This window comes from Quercus lobata, chromosome 2, assembly GCF_001633185.2.
Source record: "Quercus lobata isolate SW786 chromosome 2, ValleyOak3.0 Primary Assembly, whole genome shotgun sequence".
NCBI lineage: Eukaryota > Viridiplantae > Streptophyta > Magnoliopsida > Fagales > Fagaceae > Quercus > Quercus lobata.
The window spans coordinates 7190133-7204624 of NC_044905.1; the positions used below are offsets into that span (position 1 = coordinate 7190133).

Genomic DNA, 14492 nt, shown 5'->3' on the forward strand with positions numbered 1-14492 from the left:
CATTTGCCATGGATTTTTTTGGTTTATCTTTTAACTGGATAAACTTATTTGTTTACCTACAATATTTTATAACCTCAGGTTTTTTTTTTTTTTTTTTTTTTAAGTACAAGTATAATTTAGCTAACTTTTAGCAAAAATTCCAATCATTTCCAACCATCGAAATAATGTAAAAAACGCTTTTCCCTCTTCGTAGTATGTCTAGAATGATTATATTGTTTATTCTTTTTCTTTTTCTTTTTCAAATAATGTAAGAAAAAGTAGAAACTGAGTAAAAAACAGCTTTTACCTCTTCTTAGTATGTCTAGAATGATTATTATTATTTTTTTTTCAAATAATGTAAGAAAAAGTAGAAACTAAAGTGAATTAGTTAATTATCTTACCCTTAGCCCATAATGTCTGTAGCACCCCCTCAGATTGAAGGTAGAAACTTGATTATAGATGTAAATCTATTACCAAAATGGCCCACTGTGAAGTGGAATTTTTTTTTTTTTAGAGAATTTCAACCAATAGCACTCACTCCGAATGATAATTCTTATTATCATGGTTTTAGACTCGGGCCATTCAAAGCACCAAAGAATGGAGAGATTTAAAGCTTTTAAGGTCGGCCCGAGGTTCAACCAAGGCCTAACCGTAATGACGTCAAAATTAATTTAATATTATTTAAAATACAAATAAATATATTAAATGTGTAAAAATATGGAAATTTATCCTTAAAAAAAATAAAGCAATCAAAACAACTTTCAAACAAATTTTTGTTATTTTTAAAAAGCGAATAGAAAATAATAAATACAAACAAGCTTTAAAAGTTGTGTTTATTAATCTTTCAAATAAAGAGCATTTTAATTTAAAATAAAATCATTTTTAACATAAATTTAAAAATTTTATATTCATATTTATTGATGTAAAAGCATAATTCTTGAACAAAAATAAATTTAGAAAAATACTATTAAGCAAATAGTGATAAAATTAAATGCAAACCTATTAATCTTGTACAATTAAAATCAATAAAATATAAATTCCAAATATGACACAAGGAAATAAACTAGTTCAGTGATTAATGCGTTGGACAGAGGTCTTAAATGTGTGGGAGGCCTAATGCACGCGTTTTTCACTATTTATTTTAGGACCTGTTTTCACTCTCTAAAGAATCGGGTTAGGGCATGGGTCATGGGTAACTAGGTTGGATCGTCCGGTCTAATCCAGATTTGACAACCTTGTTTATCATCAAATCAAGACACTAATCAGTTTTTGGTGTATGTGAAGATTGAACCCCAAATTTCTTATTTAACCATAAAAATTGTTACTAGTTGAGCTAATTAGAACTCATTATTATGAAATGGAATGTGTGAAATAGATGTTGGCAAGATAGTTGTTGTGATAAGACATTGTTTGACTTAAAAATGACCCACACTATTTTGTGTATAATTGTATAAATTTACAAATTTGATACAGTAAATGTGTAAATTTACACTAACGTTGTTCATTTTTTTTTTTTTTTTTTTTTATGTATCTCGAGGATAAAGAAAGATTGTAGATGGTAATTATAGGGTGTGATGAAAGAGAAACAATTTAAAAAAACAAGAAAAATAATATTTTTAATGAAATGTAGTATAAAATAAATAACTTAATATAGAGTGTTTTAAAAAGTGAGTATATAAAATAGAAGAAATAGGTTATTATACTAAAACAAACATAACTTTTTGCACGAGTTTACATCAATAATGGAAAAGCAATGATTGACTACATCTTTATCATCTATGTTATAATAGACCTCAATATAGGTTATATAATAATTAACTCTAAGGCTGCTTTTACAAGTTATATTAAGATTATTTACCTTCCTCTCATCTCTCGTGTGTACGCGTGTTTCTCCACAAAAAATAGAACAAATTATAATTTACTCACCTGTAATTTGGCTAAAATTTAAGTTGCCTATATGTGGTTTGAAATTTAGCACTTTACCCATACGAGATTAGTTTAGTTAGATTTCTGTAACTAACATCTATTAAAAACATAGTTAAATATGTCATTTTGCTCCACTTTTGTCTCCTCAAAAAACACAAAAACATAATAATACAAGATAAAAAATTATCCATCAGAACACTTGCATCATGGAATTTCAAATTACAGGTAGACAATTTAAATTTTAGTAAAACCTCAGGTGGGTAAAGTATCAAATTTTAAACCACAAGTGAGTAACTTAAATTTTAGCCAAATTACAAGTAGGTAAGTTGTAAATTGCCAAAATATATATATAAATTACTCTTTTTACTTTATCAGTACATGAATTTAGGCCTATCTTCGATTATAATATCTCTAATCAACACAACCTAAACTCATTAACAAGCCTAACTTTGATCAAACACTTTCTTACAACAATTTGTTATATCCCTTAGAGTATTCTCATTAGGTGTGCCAAATGCCAAATATTTGGCATTTGGCACACCAAACACCAAAAACAAAGCATCATAAGGTGTGTTAAATGTGTCAAAATTTTGAGACATACTACAGTACACTCTCATCTTTGGCACAGTACGGATGAAAATGCCAAAACTTTTTAATATTTATTAATTCCACTTTTCTCTCTCTTCTCTCACCGTTACATCTAATTCACTCTCTCATCCTCTCTTCCTCTCCATCAATCCTCCCAACCTTTGATTCACTCTCTCAGCCTTTCATCCTCTCCATCAATCCTTCCAATCGGACATTGACAATCAAGAACCAAAACCACGCCAGCGTCCAATCAAGCTCCGCCATCGTCCTCCCTGCTCATCCCCCAAAGTTAGATCTCGCCGATCTCTCCTCTAAACTTGCCGTCGATTACTCCTTTGGTCTCACCAATGCCACCGCCGATCTTGCTAATCCTCGCCGCCAATCTTGCCAGTCCTCGCCGTTGATCTCACTAGTCCTCGTTGCTAATCATGCCGCTGACCTCCACAACTGTCACTGATCGTTGGTTGAGTTTGGGTTGGCGTTTTATTCTCTATATTTTTGGTTGGTTGATTTTTTTTTTTTTTCTCCTTTGTTGAGGTTTTTGGATTTGGAATTTATTAGAGGATTCAATGATTGTGAGTGTAGTTTGTGGCGATTGATGTGCTGTTGGTGGTGGTTGTAGCGGTGGTTGTTGGTTGGTTGGTGGCAACTGCCACTGAGTTGGGTGTTTGTATATTGGCTGGGATTTGAGATAATATATTATTTTAATGTGTAGTAAATATTATTTTAATATATAGAATTAAAGGATAAAACATCTGATAAATGGGATTGTAAGGACTGAAATTGGATTGGACCCAATATAGAATTGAGTTTTAGTCCAAGAAACCCAAACAATAAATTTATAGAGCGTAAATAAAAGAACTAGATCTACTCCAAAAGAAAAATGATAAAATTTGCTAATTTGTGGCTATTAAACACAAGTAAGATGAGAAAGTCTATCTTCAGAGTGGCCTGAGGAGTTTATATTATACTGTCTTGTCTTTCAACAAAGTTACAAGGGTTCACAGTCTTATCGTCAAAAATTGCTTGATTTCTTCTCCGATCCCCCATTTTTTAATACATCTTCCCATGTTATATACTACAATATTAGTATCATCCCTACCATACACGTGTAGGTTAGATTCTGGGAACTCCTTCCTGTCTCATCCAACACCTCCCAGAACCATCAACTAGTAGTTGTAAGGCTGTTTGATCACTGTTCAGGCATCACTTCCACATTAATGCGGCCAGAGAGTTGGTTGGAAGGCATTTAATGCGGAGGTAATAGTTTTTTGAAGATATTTGTTACCCTTCTCCTTTCTTACCCTTTGTCTAACGTCCAACTCTTAGTTGTGATGTAACTTCGAAGAAAGTCCATGATGATATAGCACTCTTACTGACCTCGAACCCTCGTTGCCGAGATGGCTTTCTCCTCGGACATTCGTTGGACTTATCTCATATTATCTCTACTCTTCTCTTTACTCCGTTCCTCTTATAATTTTATCTAGACATTTTCGGATAGTCTAATGTTCTCGGATTGAGCCATAGGCTCAGTTAGTACAGCCTTAACAATATCTCCTGATTAACTGACCCCTACATAAATATTGTAAAATGATGTGTTAAAATGATAAAATAGGTTTTTGATGTGTCAAAATGATATTTTTTATGAGAGAGCTGATGAAAATGCTTTTAGAATGAAGAGTAAGGCAAACAAATTTATTGCTTCAATCTCCCTCTTATTTATTTATTTATTAATGGGCTTGAATCCTTATTTGATGGCTCTTTGTGGCGCCATTCGGCCTTTTCTTCTGAATAATGTTTTTATTTGAAAATAATTGCAAAATTATATTTTACTTCCTGGCGAGTGACTACCATTTGGCAAGCTTTAATTGGACATCAGTGCAACCTTATTGACTCTCAGGGATTCAATTCAACCAATCCCCTCACAATTTTTTTTTTCTTTACTTTTTTACCTTTACTCATTTTTATATTTAATGATTGAGATTTAAGGTTACTTTTTGCAACTTTAAATCTCAACCATCCATATCAATTGCATCAGGTGTAATACCCGACTCTCAGTTCTAAGATCAGAGTTGAGTGCAAGTGTAACAGACTTATAAAGGGCAGTAAAAAGAATACTTGTCAACATAAAAAATATGAATTATTTTTAAAAATTATTTTTTACTAAAATTTTTAAAAAACATCTCTATTTCATAACAAGATAAATAAGAAAAGTTATTTCATAACAAGATAAATAAGAAAAGTTAAGAGATTATTTTTAAGGGCAAACTACAACATACCCACCTATAGTTTGGTTGAAATTTAAGTTGTCTACTTGTAATTTAAAATTTGACACTTTACACACAATTTGACCAAAATTTAAGTTGCATACTTATAGTTTGAAATTCCATGATGCAAGTATTCTAATGGATAGTTTTTTATCTTATATTTTTATGTTTTTTGTGTTTTAAGAAGAGAGACATAAAAGTTGAGCAAAATTACATATTTTGTTCTGTTTTTAATAGAGGTGGGTTATAAAAATCTAACTGAACTAACTTCATATGAGTAAGGTGTCAAATTTCAAACCACATATAAGCAAGTTAAATTTAGGCCAAACAACAGCTAAGTAATTTGTAATTTGTCCTTTAAACTTATTTAAAATTGATACCAAACAAAAAAATATGAGATAATATTATAGAGTTTTTTTTTTTTTTAAAAGACCCATATCCTAGAAAACATTATCACTGAAAAGCTCAACTTTTCAAAAGAGGGAGATATGTTGTTTTCAGGGCAGTCCTTGTTCTGTACTTAAATAATAATGAAAAGAGCAGTAAATGACTTTGATTTTAGCTAATAGATTTAGAGCTCTTTTAACTATTTGGATAGTTGGTTATTTTTGGTGTTGTACTGTTGTGCATTAACTGATTGCAAATCTGTCTTTCTAGAAATAAAATTGCTCATTCATTAAAAAGAGAACAAAAAAAATACATTAACCATTCTCACTCTCATTCCCCCATAAAGCAAATTGAAAATGTTCCAAAAGCAAATTTCCCCTGGACTGGCTTATGCTGCAAATGAGGGTCAAAGGGTCATAGAGAAGGGAAATTAACCCAGGACAGTTGCTGTTTTATGAATTTTGAGTTATTTTCCAAATTAACCTGGCAATGATGCTATGGACACAATTTTCAAAATTTGCTAAGGCGTTAATTGTGATCAGAATAACATCATTTTCACAATGATCCATCATGACACTACTTTTATTATGAACCAATCATGACATGCCACATTATCAGTTGTGAAAAAAATTCACTTCTTACTAGATTTATTGTTAACACAGCCAACCAAATCCAAAGGACATGTTAGTTGCAGCCAAACCTCATCAGTCATCACTAATTTGAATCTCGCAGACACCCTTTCTATCTTCCTTGGGGCCAAAACTCACTTATCCAAAAAAGAAAAAAAAAATCCGGTCAACAAAATTCGGTCCAGACCAAATTAGCCAAAACCAGGTCTAAAAGCAATACAAACATTATATATCAGCACAATATATTGGCAAGACGTAAAGTTCTTCATAAATATGATGTGTAGCCCTATATATATACGATATGACGTGTAGCCCTATATATATAAGATATAACGTGTAGCCCTATTTATAAATTTTTGAACAAGAAGTATACACATCTTCCCGCTTATGAGCCACTTTATAGAATATGTACATTGATAAAGATAATTAAAAAAACTGTAAAAGATAGAGAACGAGGTTAAAAATTATAACTCAAAAAGAGCGATAAGAACGCTGATTCTCATGGAAACAGGTCATCCAAAGTAATAAAAATGGATCAGTTAAAAGTTACAGATGCAGATATATAGGCCCCATAAGAAATTACCTCCTATCAGTAACATGAGCACAGGCAAGCTGAGATCAATGAGAAAGTTACCAAGAGTTAATTTTCTAGCGTGCTTCTCAGAAGAGCGTCTGAATTTGAACTATCAAAGCCAGATGAAGGTTATTAATGAGATACCATTGTTCTTCCTACATATGTATATGTCAATAGCTTTGGAAAAGTATTTTCGTCTTATTTATATCTTCCAATCCTCCTCCATTAAAACTATAATTGAAAGAAAAAAGTTAATAAAGAATAAATTATAACATAGAAGAGATTATTACATAGGTTGTGATATATATTATAAATAAATAAAAATTGTTACCATGAGAGAGAATTGACATCCATTGCAATCAGGCCTCATTTTCCCAACAAATAGAAAGTTCTGATGCTTTCTCCACGCCCATTGACATGTAAGGAGCAATACTGTGATGAGCATGCTGGATGGAACCCAGCAAATCATTCTCAATGCATTCATACCTGCAAATAGAGAATACAAACAAAAGAGTTATATGAACAAACTTACAGTTTTTAGGATCATCCAACAGAAGAATTCAAGGTCTAAAGTAAACTTACAATTTTCTGCAGATTCCATCAATCATTACAGAAAGATTAATGACCTTCATTCTTAGCTCCTCAACTTTATTCTCTGGATATTTATCAAAAGGCTCGCCTATGAACAATGAAAGCTTCTCAACATTTGCATGAAGCTGCTGCTGCTGTTCCTCGAACAAGTTCTGTTTTATTTCTTTTTCTTTTTTTGTCATTTCATGTTTGAACAAGTCATCACCAAACATGTAATATGCAAATGGGTATGAATACGAAAGAACCCGCCTAGACCTGAAAAGTCTGCAGAGTCCATTTGTTACCCAACTGAAATCTTTAAATGTTGATTGGTTGTCTTCCAGAATTGATATCTTTTCTTGTATGGTTTCCTTCAACTCAGCTTCACGCTGAAAAGAATCTGTATGAGCTTTGAATAAGTTGTGGAAGTGAATGTATCGGAGTAGGTCCCTCTTTGCACGCTCAGTTTTCTTCTCCTGGTCTTCTTTGTATTGCCCACAACTGTGACCGCTGATGCTTGTCCACGTGTGTTCCCTACCAGTTGGGCCACCACAAAGCCAACTACATAGCAAAGAAAAAAAACTACTATTAATTAATGTAATTACATATATTTCATGAGTAATGCAACAGGCACAATAGTTTTCACAATTGCCAAGTTGTCAGGTTATTATTGAGAGAGAGAGAGAGAGAGAAGGCACCAATGGGAAATCAGAACTGCAGCTAGGGCTGTCCATACACCCACCAAACCCAACCCACATGATTGACCCGACTACCTGCAGGCAGCTCCAAATGTCCAGGCAGTTGAGTAGTGGGTCTTTAAGTATAATAATAAAAAAAATTTATAAATTTTTTCAGTTTGAGTTTGGGTCCCATGATTTCTGACCTGTCGAGACCAACCCAACCGGACATAATCTATAAAAAAAAAATTACATTAGTTCTTTGGGTCTCTCTCTCTCTCTCTCTCACAAATCCCTAACCCTAGCCTCCGTCCTACTATTGCTGTCACCAAGTTCGTCCTACTACCGTTGTCGCCTCCGGCGCTGACTCACAGTCGTTGTTGCACTCACCATCATGGGTCAAGTCTTGCTCAAACCCCACTCTCTTGAAGCCCCCTCTGATCATAATAGCTTTGAGTTCTTGAAAGCAAACTAGATGAGTTCAAATCTTCCACAACTTGCAAGGTATGATTTTTGTTTGATTCATCTCTCTCTCTCTCTCTCTCTCACAACTTGAAATGTTGTTGTTGCAAAACCAACAATTTCGACCTGCCCAACCTAAGACCCAAAAGATCTAGTTTCACCCAACCATTTGGTCAACGGTGGGTCAGAGACTCAGTCACCCTACTTGATCGGGTCGGGTGACAGGTTGAACCCAAACCCAATCCAAACTGTGGACAGCCCCAACTGCAGCCCAAAGGACATGGAAGGTATTAGCATTAATTAATTATCCCCATACACTAGACAGTTTGGCAACATATGTCTAATCTGCCAAATTCATCTTCATGGCATTTATTAAGCCCAAAAGAAAGGGGAAGAAAACGATAAAGATTTTAGAGCAAGGCCAATTGAACTTCAAGTATGAATAAAAATTATTTACAAGTCCACTGGAAATGAAGTTGGTCCATTTGTTTTTGTTATTATATTGCAGGTGCAATTCACCCCCTAGGGAGTAGTAAATACAAGGCAGACAAAAATGAAAAACCCAGAATAATTTGCAGTGATAACGAAAATATGATATGTTTTTAGAACATTTCATCTCTCAAGATCCTATAACTGATGAAATCTAAACACAGAAAAAAGTAATTCCAGATAAGCTACAGGAAAAATGGATTAACATTAAATGAAGCCATTGTAGCATAATTAAATGAAATCAATTAAAGGACACATCCAAAAAAGCCCCTAAGTGAAGAAGTTGGTCATCCACATAAGTAAGAAAACATGAAATGTGTCTGCCCCAGAATATTACCATTAATCCAAGATTCCTGAGATTGCACCAGATTTTTGCACAATAAGTTGAAGCCAAAAAAAAAACTACTAGCTTGCAATAGGCTACAAGTTTTTACAAGTACCACCTAGGTTGTAGAGATTTAGGATCCATTAGAGTTCTTAGGGTAACTCAACCATATAATTCCTAAAATCATATCCATCCATTGTGATATGAGTGAATCAGATTACACATATCAATCTACATTTAAACAACTATTGACTAGTACTATTTTGATATTTATTTAAATGAAGACATGGCAAAATCCAATCCACTCATATCATAATGAACATATATATTAAGAAATCTGTGGTGGAGTTACCCTAAGAACTCTAGAAGATCTTACCTGGTAGTAGACATGATCAAATATCATTCGCTCTCATATTTGACAATCCATTTATGAAGAAAAGACTGAATAAAATTACTTATAAAATAATTTAAAAAGAACACCCCTAAGTTCTAACAGGAAAATAGAGTTCACCAGAAAATAGATGACCTATTGTACACAATTAGCACATTGTCTTTGAAAACAATTTTAGCTTTAAATGACATCCAAGACTCATGTTTCACACAAACTTGAGTTATATTGTCGTTCTCTTAGGACTCAATGTTATAACTACTAAGGGTCAAGTATAGAGAATTCATATTGCTGTTCTATCTTTATCAAAAGCTACGTAAAAGTTTGATTAAAGCATAATATGTAAAATCTCTTCCTACCGTTTCTATACATAGTCATAGACATCCACTCTCCTCCACCCTGTTAAGCACCTTAAAACCACACTAACTCTTCTTGGTTCTAGTTATCAACATTGTGATAATTGTAAATCTTTTCCCCATTAAAATCAATTATGACATTTTGAGTTGAATAAAGAACAAACACAAATATATGAATATCCTTCCAGGAAATATATGAGACCACAATCTGTTTAAACAACATAGCGCAATATCTAGTTTACAACATCTTAAATCCCCTTCAACTTAATAACTCTGTGTATTATCGACAAAGTAACCACAAAGACACTTACAGCATTCAACATGCAAATAACTTTACATAACCATGAGACCTGCTTGGGATTATTGGCATCATGTGCTGATTGATTTAGGCACATACATGGGCTACAGCATTTGCAGTTGATGATCCCAGCTGGAGACATGTGGCCTAATCAGTCAGTGACATAGTTAAGTGCAACTCACCATAGCATTTTCTAACCTATCATAAACAAGGATTTGCCCTGTATGCTTTTTGATTGTCTTAAAATCAAACTCCAAATGGGCTTCAATGCATACAGATTTTAAAATACTATGGATCCATTCCCAACAGCTCCGTCAGCTCAGAAATGATCAAATCACAGCAAAAGCTGGTGTTTCTAGACAATAGATTCTTCCGATACAGTCACATGACATAAATTGCAAATTGGGACCAAAACAAGCCAATGAGAGATATAGCTCAACTAGCACCTCCTCCCCTTATAAAGGTTAGGTGGAGGGTGAGGTCTTGGGTTCAAGATCCAATGTTTACGTGTGTCACTAACCATTAAATAAATAAATAAATAAATGTATTCACCAAAAGAGGAAAATCTTGAATGATGAATGTAATAGCTTACCGGCCAGTCAACAAAATAACATATATTCCAACCAGCCCTCAGGAAACATCAAGCTAAATAAACAGGACAAGCAGAAGTACAACTGAATAACCACGAAAAGGTCAAAAACTAATTATTGACCGAAGATATGTATTAAATAAACAACTATCCAGTGAAATCTACATCCAAATAGATGAAAGTTATGCTTTCCACCTGCCAAAAAGAAAATCCAAGAATAAAGCCTAAAAACAGCTAATATAAAGACATGCAGAGAAGAAACCTCACCAAAATGCTTGCCCACAAATACAGCATACTAAGTTGCATCCTCCACTCTTCTCAACTAGCTTGTGACATTTGGGGCATGGCTTTGTGTGGACTGTCATCCAATTAACTGTCTCTGATTCATCGTGGCATTTCTTGGTCCAGAGTTCCCACATTAGACATGAGCAAGGTGAGTGTGCTTCAGATAAGCAACTAAAACAAAATTGTAGACCACAGGTACATTCAACCTCACATAACTCATCATACTTAATACGTATGGCATTTCCACAATGGGGAACACTTGGGCACCACTTAACCTGTTTATTATCTTCAATATATGATTCCAACAGAAAACGATCAAATTTCTCTGACATGTAAGGATCCCTTGCACTAACTAGACTTCTGATTTTCGCTTCATCACAAATAGCATAGCACTGGTGTGCCATGCACCTAATACGCCTACTCAGACCCTCATTTATCTTCACAATAAAATGCTCTGTCCAACCTAGGCACAATGGAACTGAACTGTCACAATATTTCCAACAATTGGGGTAGAGTTACATTAAAAGACACACTATTGCTATATATCTAAACAATATAACAAGAGGGAACATCTTTTATAACAACAAAGATTCCAACCATGGATGCAAGACTCAAATTAACCACCCATTAGAAAAGTCAACAAAAATTACTAAATCGTTCACCATGTTCCTCTTCCTTTTACTCCATACTTATGCAAACCATCAATGTCAAGTCCATGGTGCCATCATGGTCACTACCTATTAAGAAAATAAAAGAAACATACCCCAAGAAAGGATCTCATTTATAGCTCCAATATTTTTTTAACAAAATCATTGACAATAGCAGTGCAAGTAGGTTCTTAACTTCTTTTTTAATTTATTTTTCTGTAGTGTGATTTTATCATGCTTTAGGTGTGTTTTGTCACAAAAAACAAAAGGAAGAAGTACTGAGGCAGTTAGATGAGAAAACATATTCTGCTAATAGCCGCTAAATCCTTCAATGGTCTTTGTTTTATTATTATTACAAATGACTGGCCAATAAAGAAAAATAATAATGAAGTGTATCTAAATATTTAGGTAAGTTAAAAATTTATTAGGAAACATGCTAGCCCCTCGTTTGTGATCAAGAAAATCCACCTCGTCTTTCACAATTTTAATCCAACCACTGATCCAACTGTCAATGTTAGGTCCACTGGTGACATCATGGTTATTACCAAGTAATAAAATAAAACAATAGTATCCAAACAGATAACTGTAAGAACCTTATTTAGGCATCCAACAGTTTTGTAAGTCCCTTTCTTTTTCTTTCACATGGCAAGTGGAGAAATAATAGTTCAGACAAACAAGAAAAATCAGTTTGCTTATCCATGCTAAATCCATCAATCATACTTTTCTTTTTTTCAAATTTCAGATGAAATGTCAGGGCATGAAAGATAACGCAAATAAAATGAAGTATTCTTATCATAGTCAACAAGAGTTACAAGACACACCATCTGTTTTCTAAGAATGCCACTGAGTTTGTTGTTCTTGTTTGCATAATCACAAAAGTTGGTAACAACGAATCTTTACTTAAGCAGAAAAAACTGAATGAATGTAAAAGTGGATCATGAAATCACATTTCAAAGTGTTAAGTGGACCATCTTAAACCAATTTGGTTCTATTTTGGACCAATTTAGACGCGGGGGAAAAAGGTTCAATTAATCTTTAATTTCAAAAAGATCAGAATGATTAACTAAATAAACTTCTTTACCTGTGTTTATGCATTCAAGTGGGATACAGATTATTTTAAAGTGTTTTGGCTGACCCCAAGAAAAGAGGAATTTAATATTTGTGTAGTCAAATTTAGAACATGAACAAATTTACCCAAATGGTACTCACAAGCGTTGCAAAAGTGGTGACCACAATCCATGGTTGTCACATCACTTGCAGATACTTCCTCCATGCAAATAAGGCACATAACTGTTGATGAAAGCTCAGATGATAGATTGTTGTGTTCCAAAACTGTCACACCTGCTGCCGCATACAATTTATCTTTCCCCTTCTCTACAAACACCGCAATCACCTTGTCAACATCCCAACGATAATGAATGAGTAGTGTCCGTGCATGGTGTTCCTTCAGTGAAAGGACATCCATTATCCTGCGCAAGTCCCCTCTCTACACCGTTCAATACCACCAATTTCCATTAAAGCGCATCATTCATAATCAAATACTTAAAATAACAAAAAGAATGTAACAAACTGTTACTATTACAATCACAGTAACTATACCTGCGCAATCAAGAGAGATTCTTTTGTGATTACCTGCAAACACGGGTTAAAAACCATAAATTTTTGCAGAAAATATGCCCTTTGAATCTCAAAGCATAACGACTTGAGCTAGATTTTAACAGAAAAATTGTCGATGAAAAATTCCCTAAAGACTTCACAATAATTTACCACAAAGAATTATCAAAGCAGATTACTGGCAGTTTTTCACTGTTCACTTCAATAAAAACAAAAAATTTCTGGACTTCAAAATCTCAAACAGCATTACAACAACCATATATTTATCAAAACGTAAACAAATCAAAACAAGTATGGAGCTAGATTTTAACAGAGAAATTGTTGATGAAAACTCACCAACAATTAGCAAAGCACATTACTGACACTGTTTTCATTGTTCACTCAAACAAAAACCGAAAATTTCTGAAACTTCACAAGAGAATTACAGCTAAATATTTATCAAAACATAAACAAAGCAAAACTATTCAAAACCATCAAATTATATCAGTCCACAACACAACATCACACAGTTGTCCCAAACAAAAATTCTAGAAATCACAAAAAAAAACTTTTTTTTTCTTTAAATTTCTCATAATTGTTTTGTCCACCCCCCAAAAAAAAAGGATTTTTTTTTTTCTGGGTTCTCATTATTTGTGCCATAAACCTCGTTATAGTTCCGCGGCCATCCAAAGCGGTAGTAAAGAAAAATAAGACTTTTGTTAGTGAAAACCGAGACGCAAAAATCAAAGCTACACTTTAGCTTTAGTTTTACCTCACTGGACGGAGACTTAGTAGAAGGCAGTAAGACCTCAGTTTCAAGGTCTGGTAACCCATCGGAAGCGTCTCGATCATCATCGTCGTCGTAATAATAGCGTTCCTCGTCGCTACTATAATAGTCCCCCATTGCCAATTACCACTCAGAATTACAGACACAGTTTGATCAACGATGATTTCAGATATATACTAAAAAATACTATATATATATATATATATATATATATCTGGGAAAGTAAGAACCCAAAAGTCGGTTTTTTTTTTTTTTTTTTTGGGTTTCCGAGGTTGTGAGAGACAGAGAGAGAGAGAGAGAGTACAGTCTTAGTTAAAGTGGTCTTATACTCTTATGCGATGGAGGGTTAAACAGAAACTCTGGATTAACGGCGATAAGTCCGAGTACCACTCTTTTTTTCTTTTTTCTTTTTCGCTGAGAGAGTACCACTCCACTCTATTGTATTGTATTGTATGTATATATATATATATATATATATATATATATATAGTCCAAATAAAAAAAAAAAAAAAAATTCTTCTTAAACTTTTTTTTCTTAGTGCGGAAGTTTCCTAAATTTAAAGACCAAAATCAACCGATAAAGTTTTTAAGATTTGGAGTTTAATCTTTATCTACATCAAAAATTAATTAATATAATAATTTAATGATTAAAAACTATCTTCAGGTCTAGACATCA

General features: G+C 33.5%; 1 protein-coding gene across 1 annotated transcript; it reads right to left on the reverse strand.

Annotated features, from left to right (window-relative positions):
- Positions 1–5984: 5984 nt before the first annotated feature.
- On the reverse strand, positions 5985–14229 carry LOC115974266 (probable E3 ubiquitin-protein ligase ARI2). The gene is made up of 7 exons (XM_031094529.1): positions 13802–14229; positions 13036–13068; positions 12646–12922; positions 10772–11252; positions 6933–7481; positions 6682–6836; positions 5985–6581 (listed from the first exon to the last, which is right to left on the reverse strand). Exons 1-6 carry the CDS (start codon positions 13931–13933, stop codon positions 6710–6712), a joined length of 1599 nt encoding a protein of 532 aa, XP_030950389.1. The 5' UTR covers positions 13934–14229; the 3' UTR covers positions 5985–6581; positions 6682–6709.
- Between the last annotated feature and the right edge of the window lie 263 nt (positions 14230–14492).

Coding starts and splice junctions, on each gene's coding strand:
- LOC115974266 (XM_031094529.1), bottom strand. CDS start 13,933: ATGGGGGACTATTATAGTAGCGACGAGGAACGCTATTATTACGACGAC. Junction 12,923..13,035: donor AATCTCTCTTGATTGCGCAG/GTATAGTTACTG, acceptor TGAACGGTGTAG/AGAGGGGACTTGCGCAGGAT. Junction 6,837..6,932: donor GATGGAATCTGCAGAAAATT/GTAAGTTTACTT, acceptor CTCTATTTGCAG/GTATGAATGCATTGAGAATG.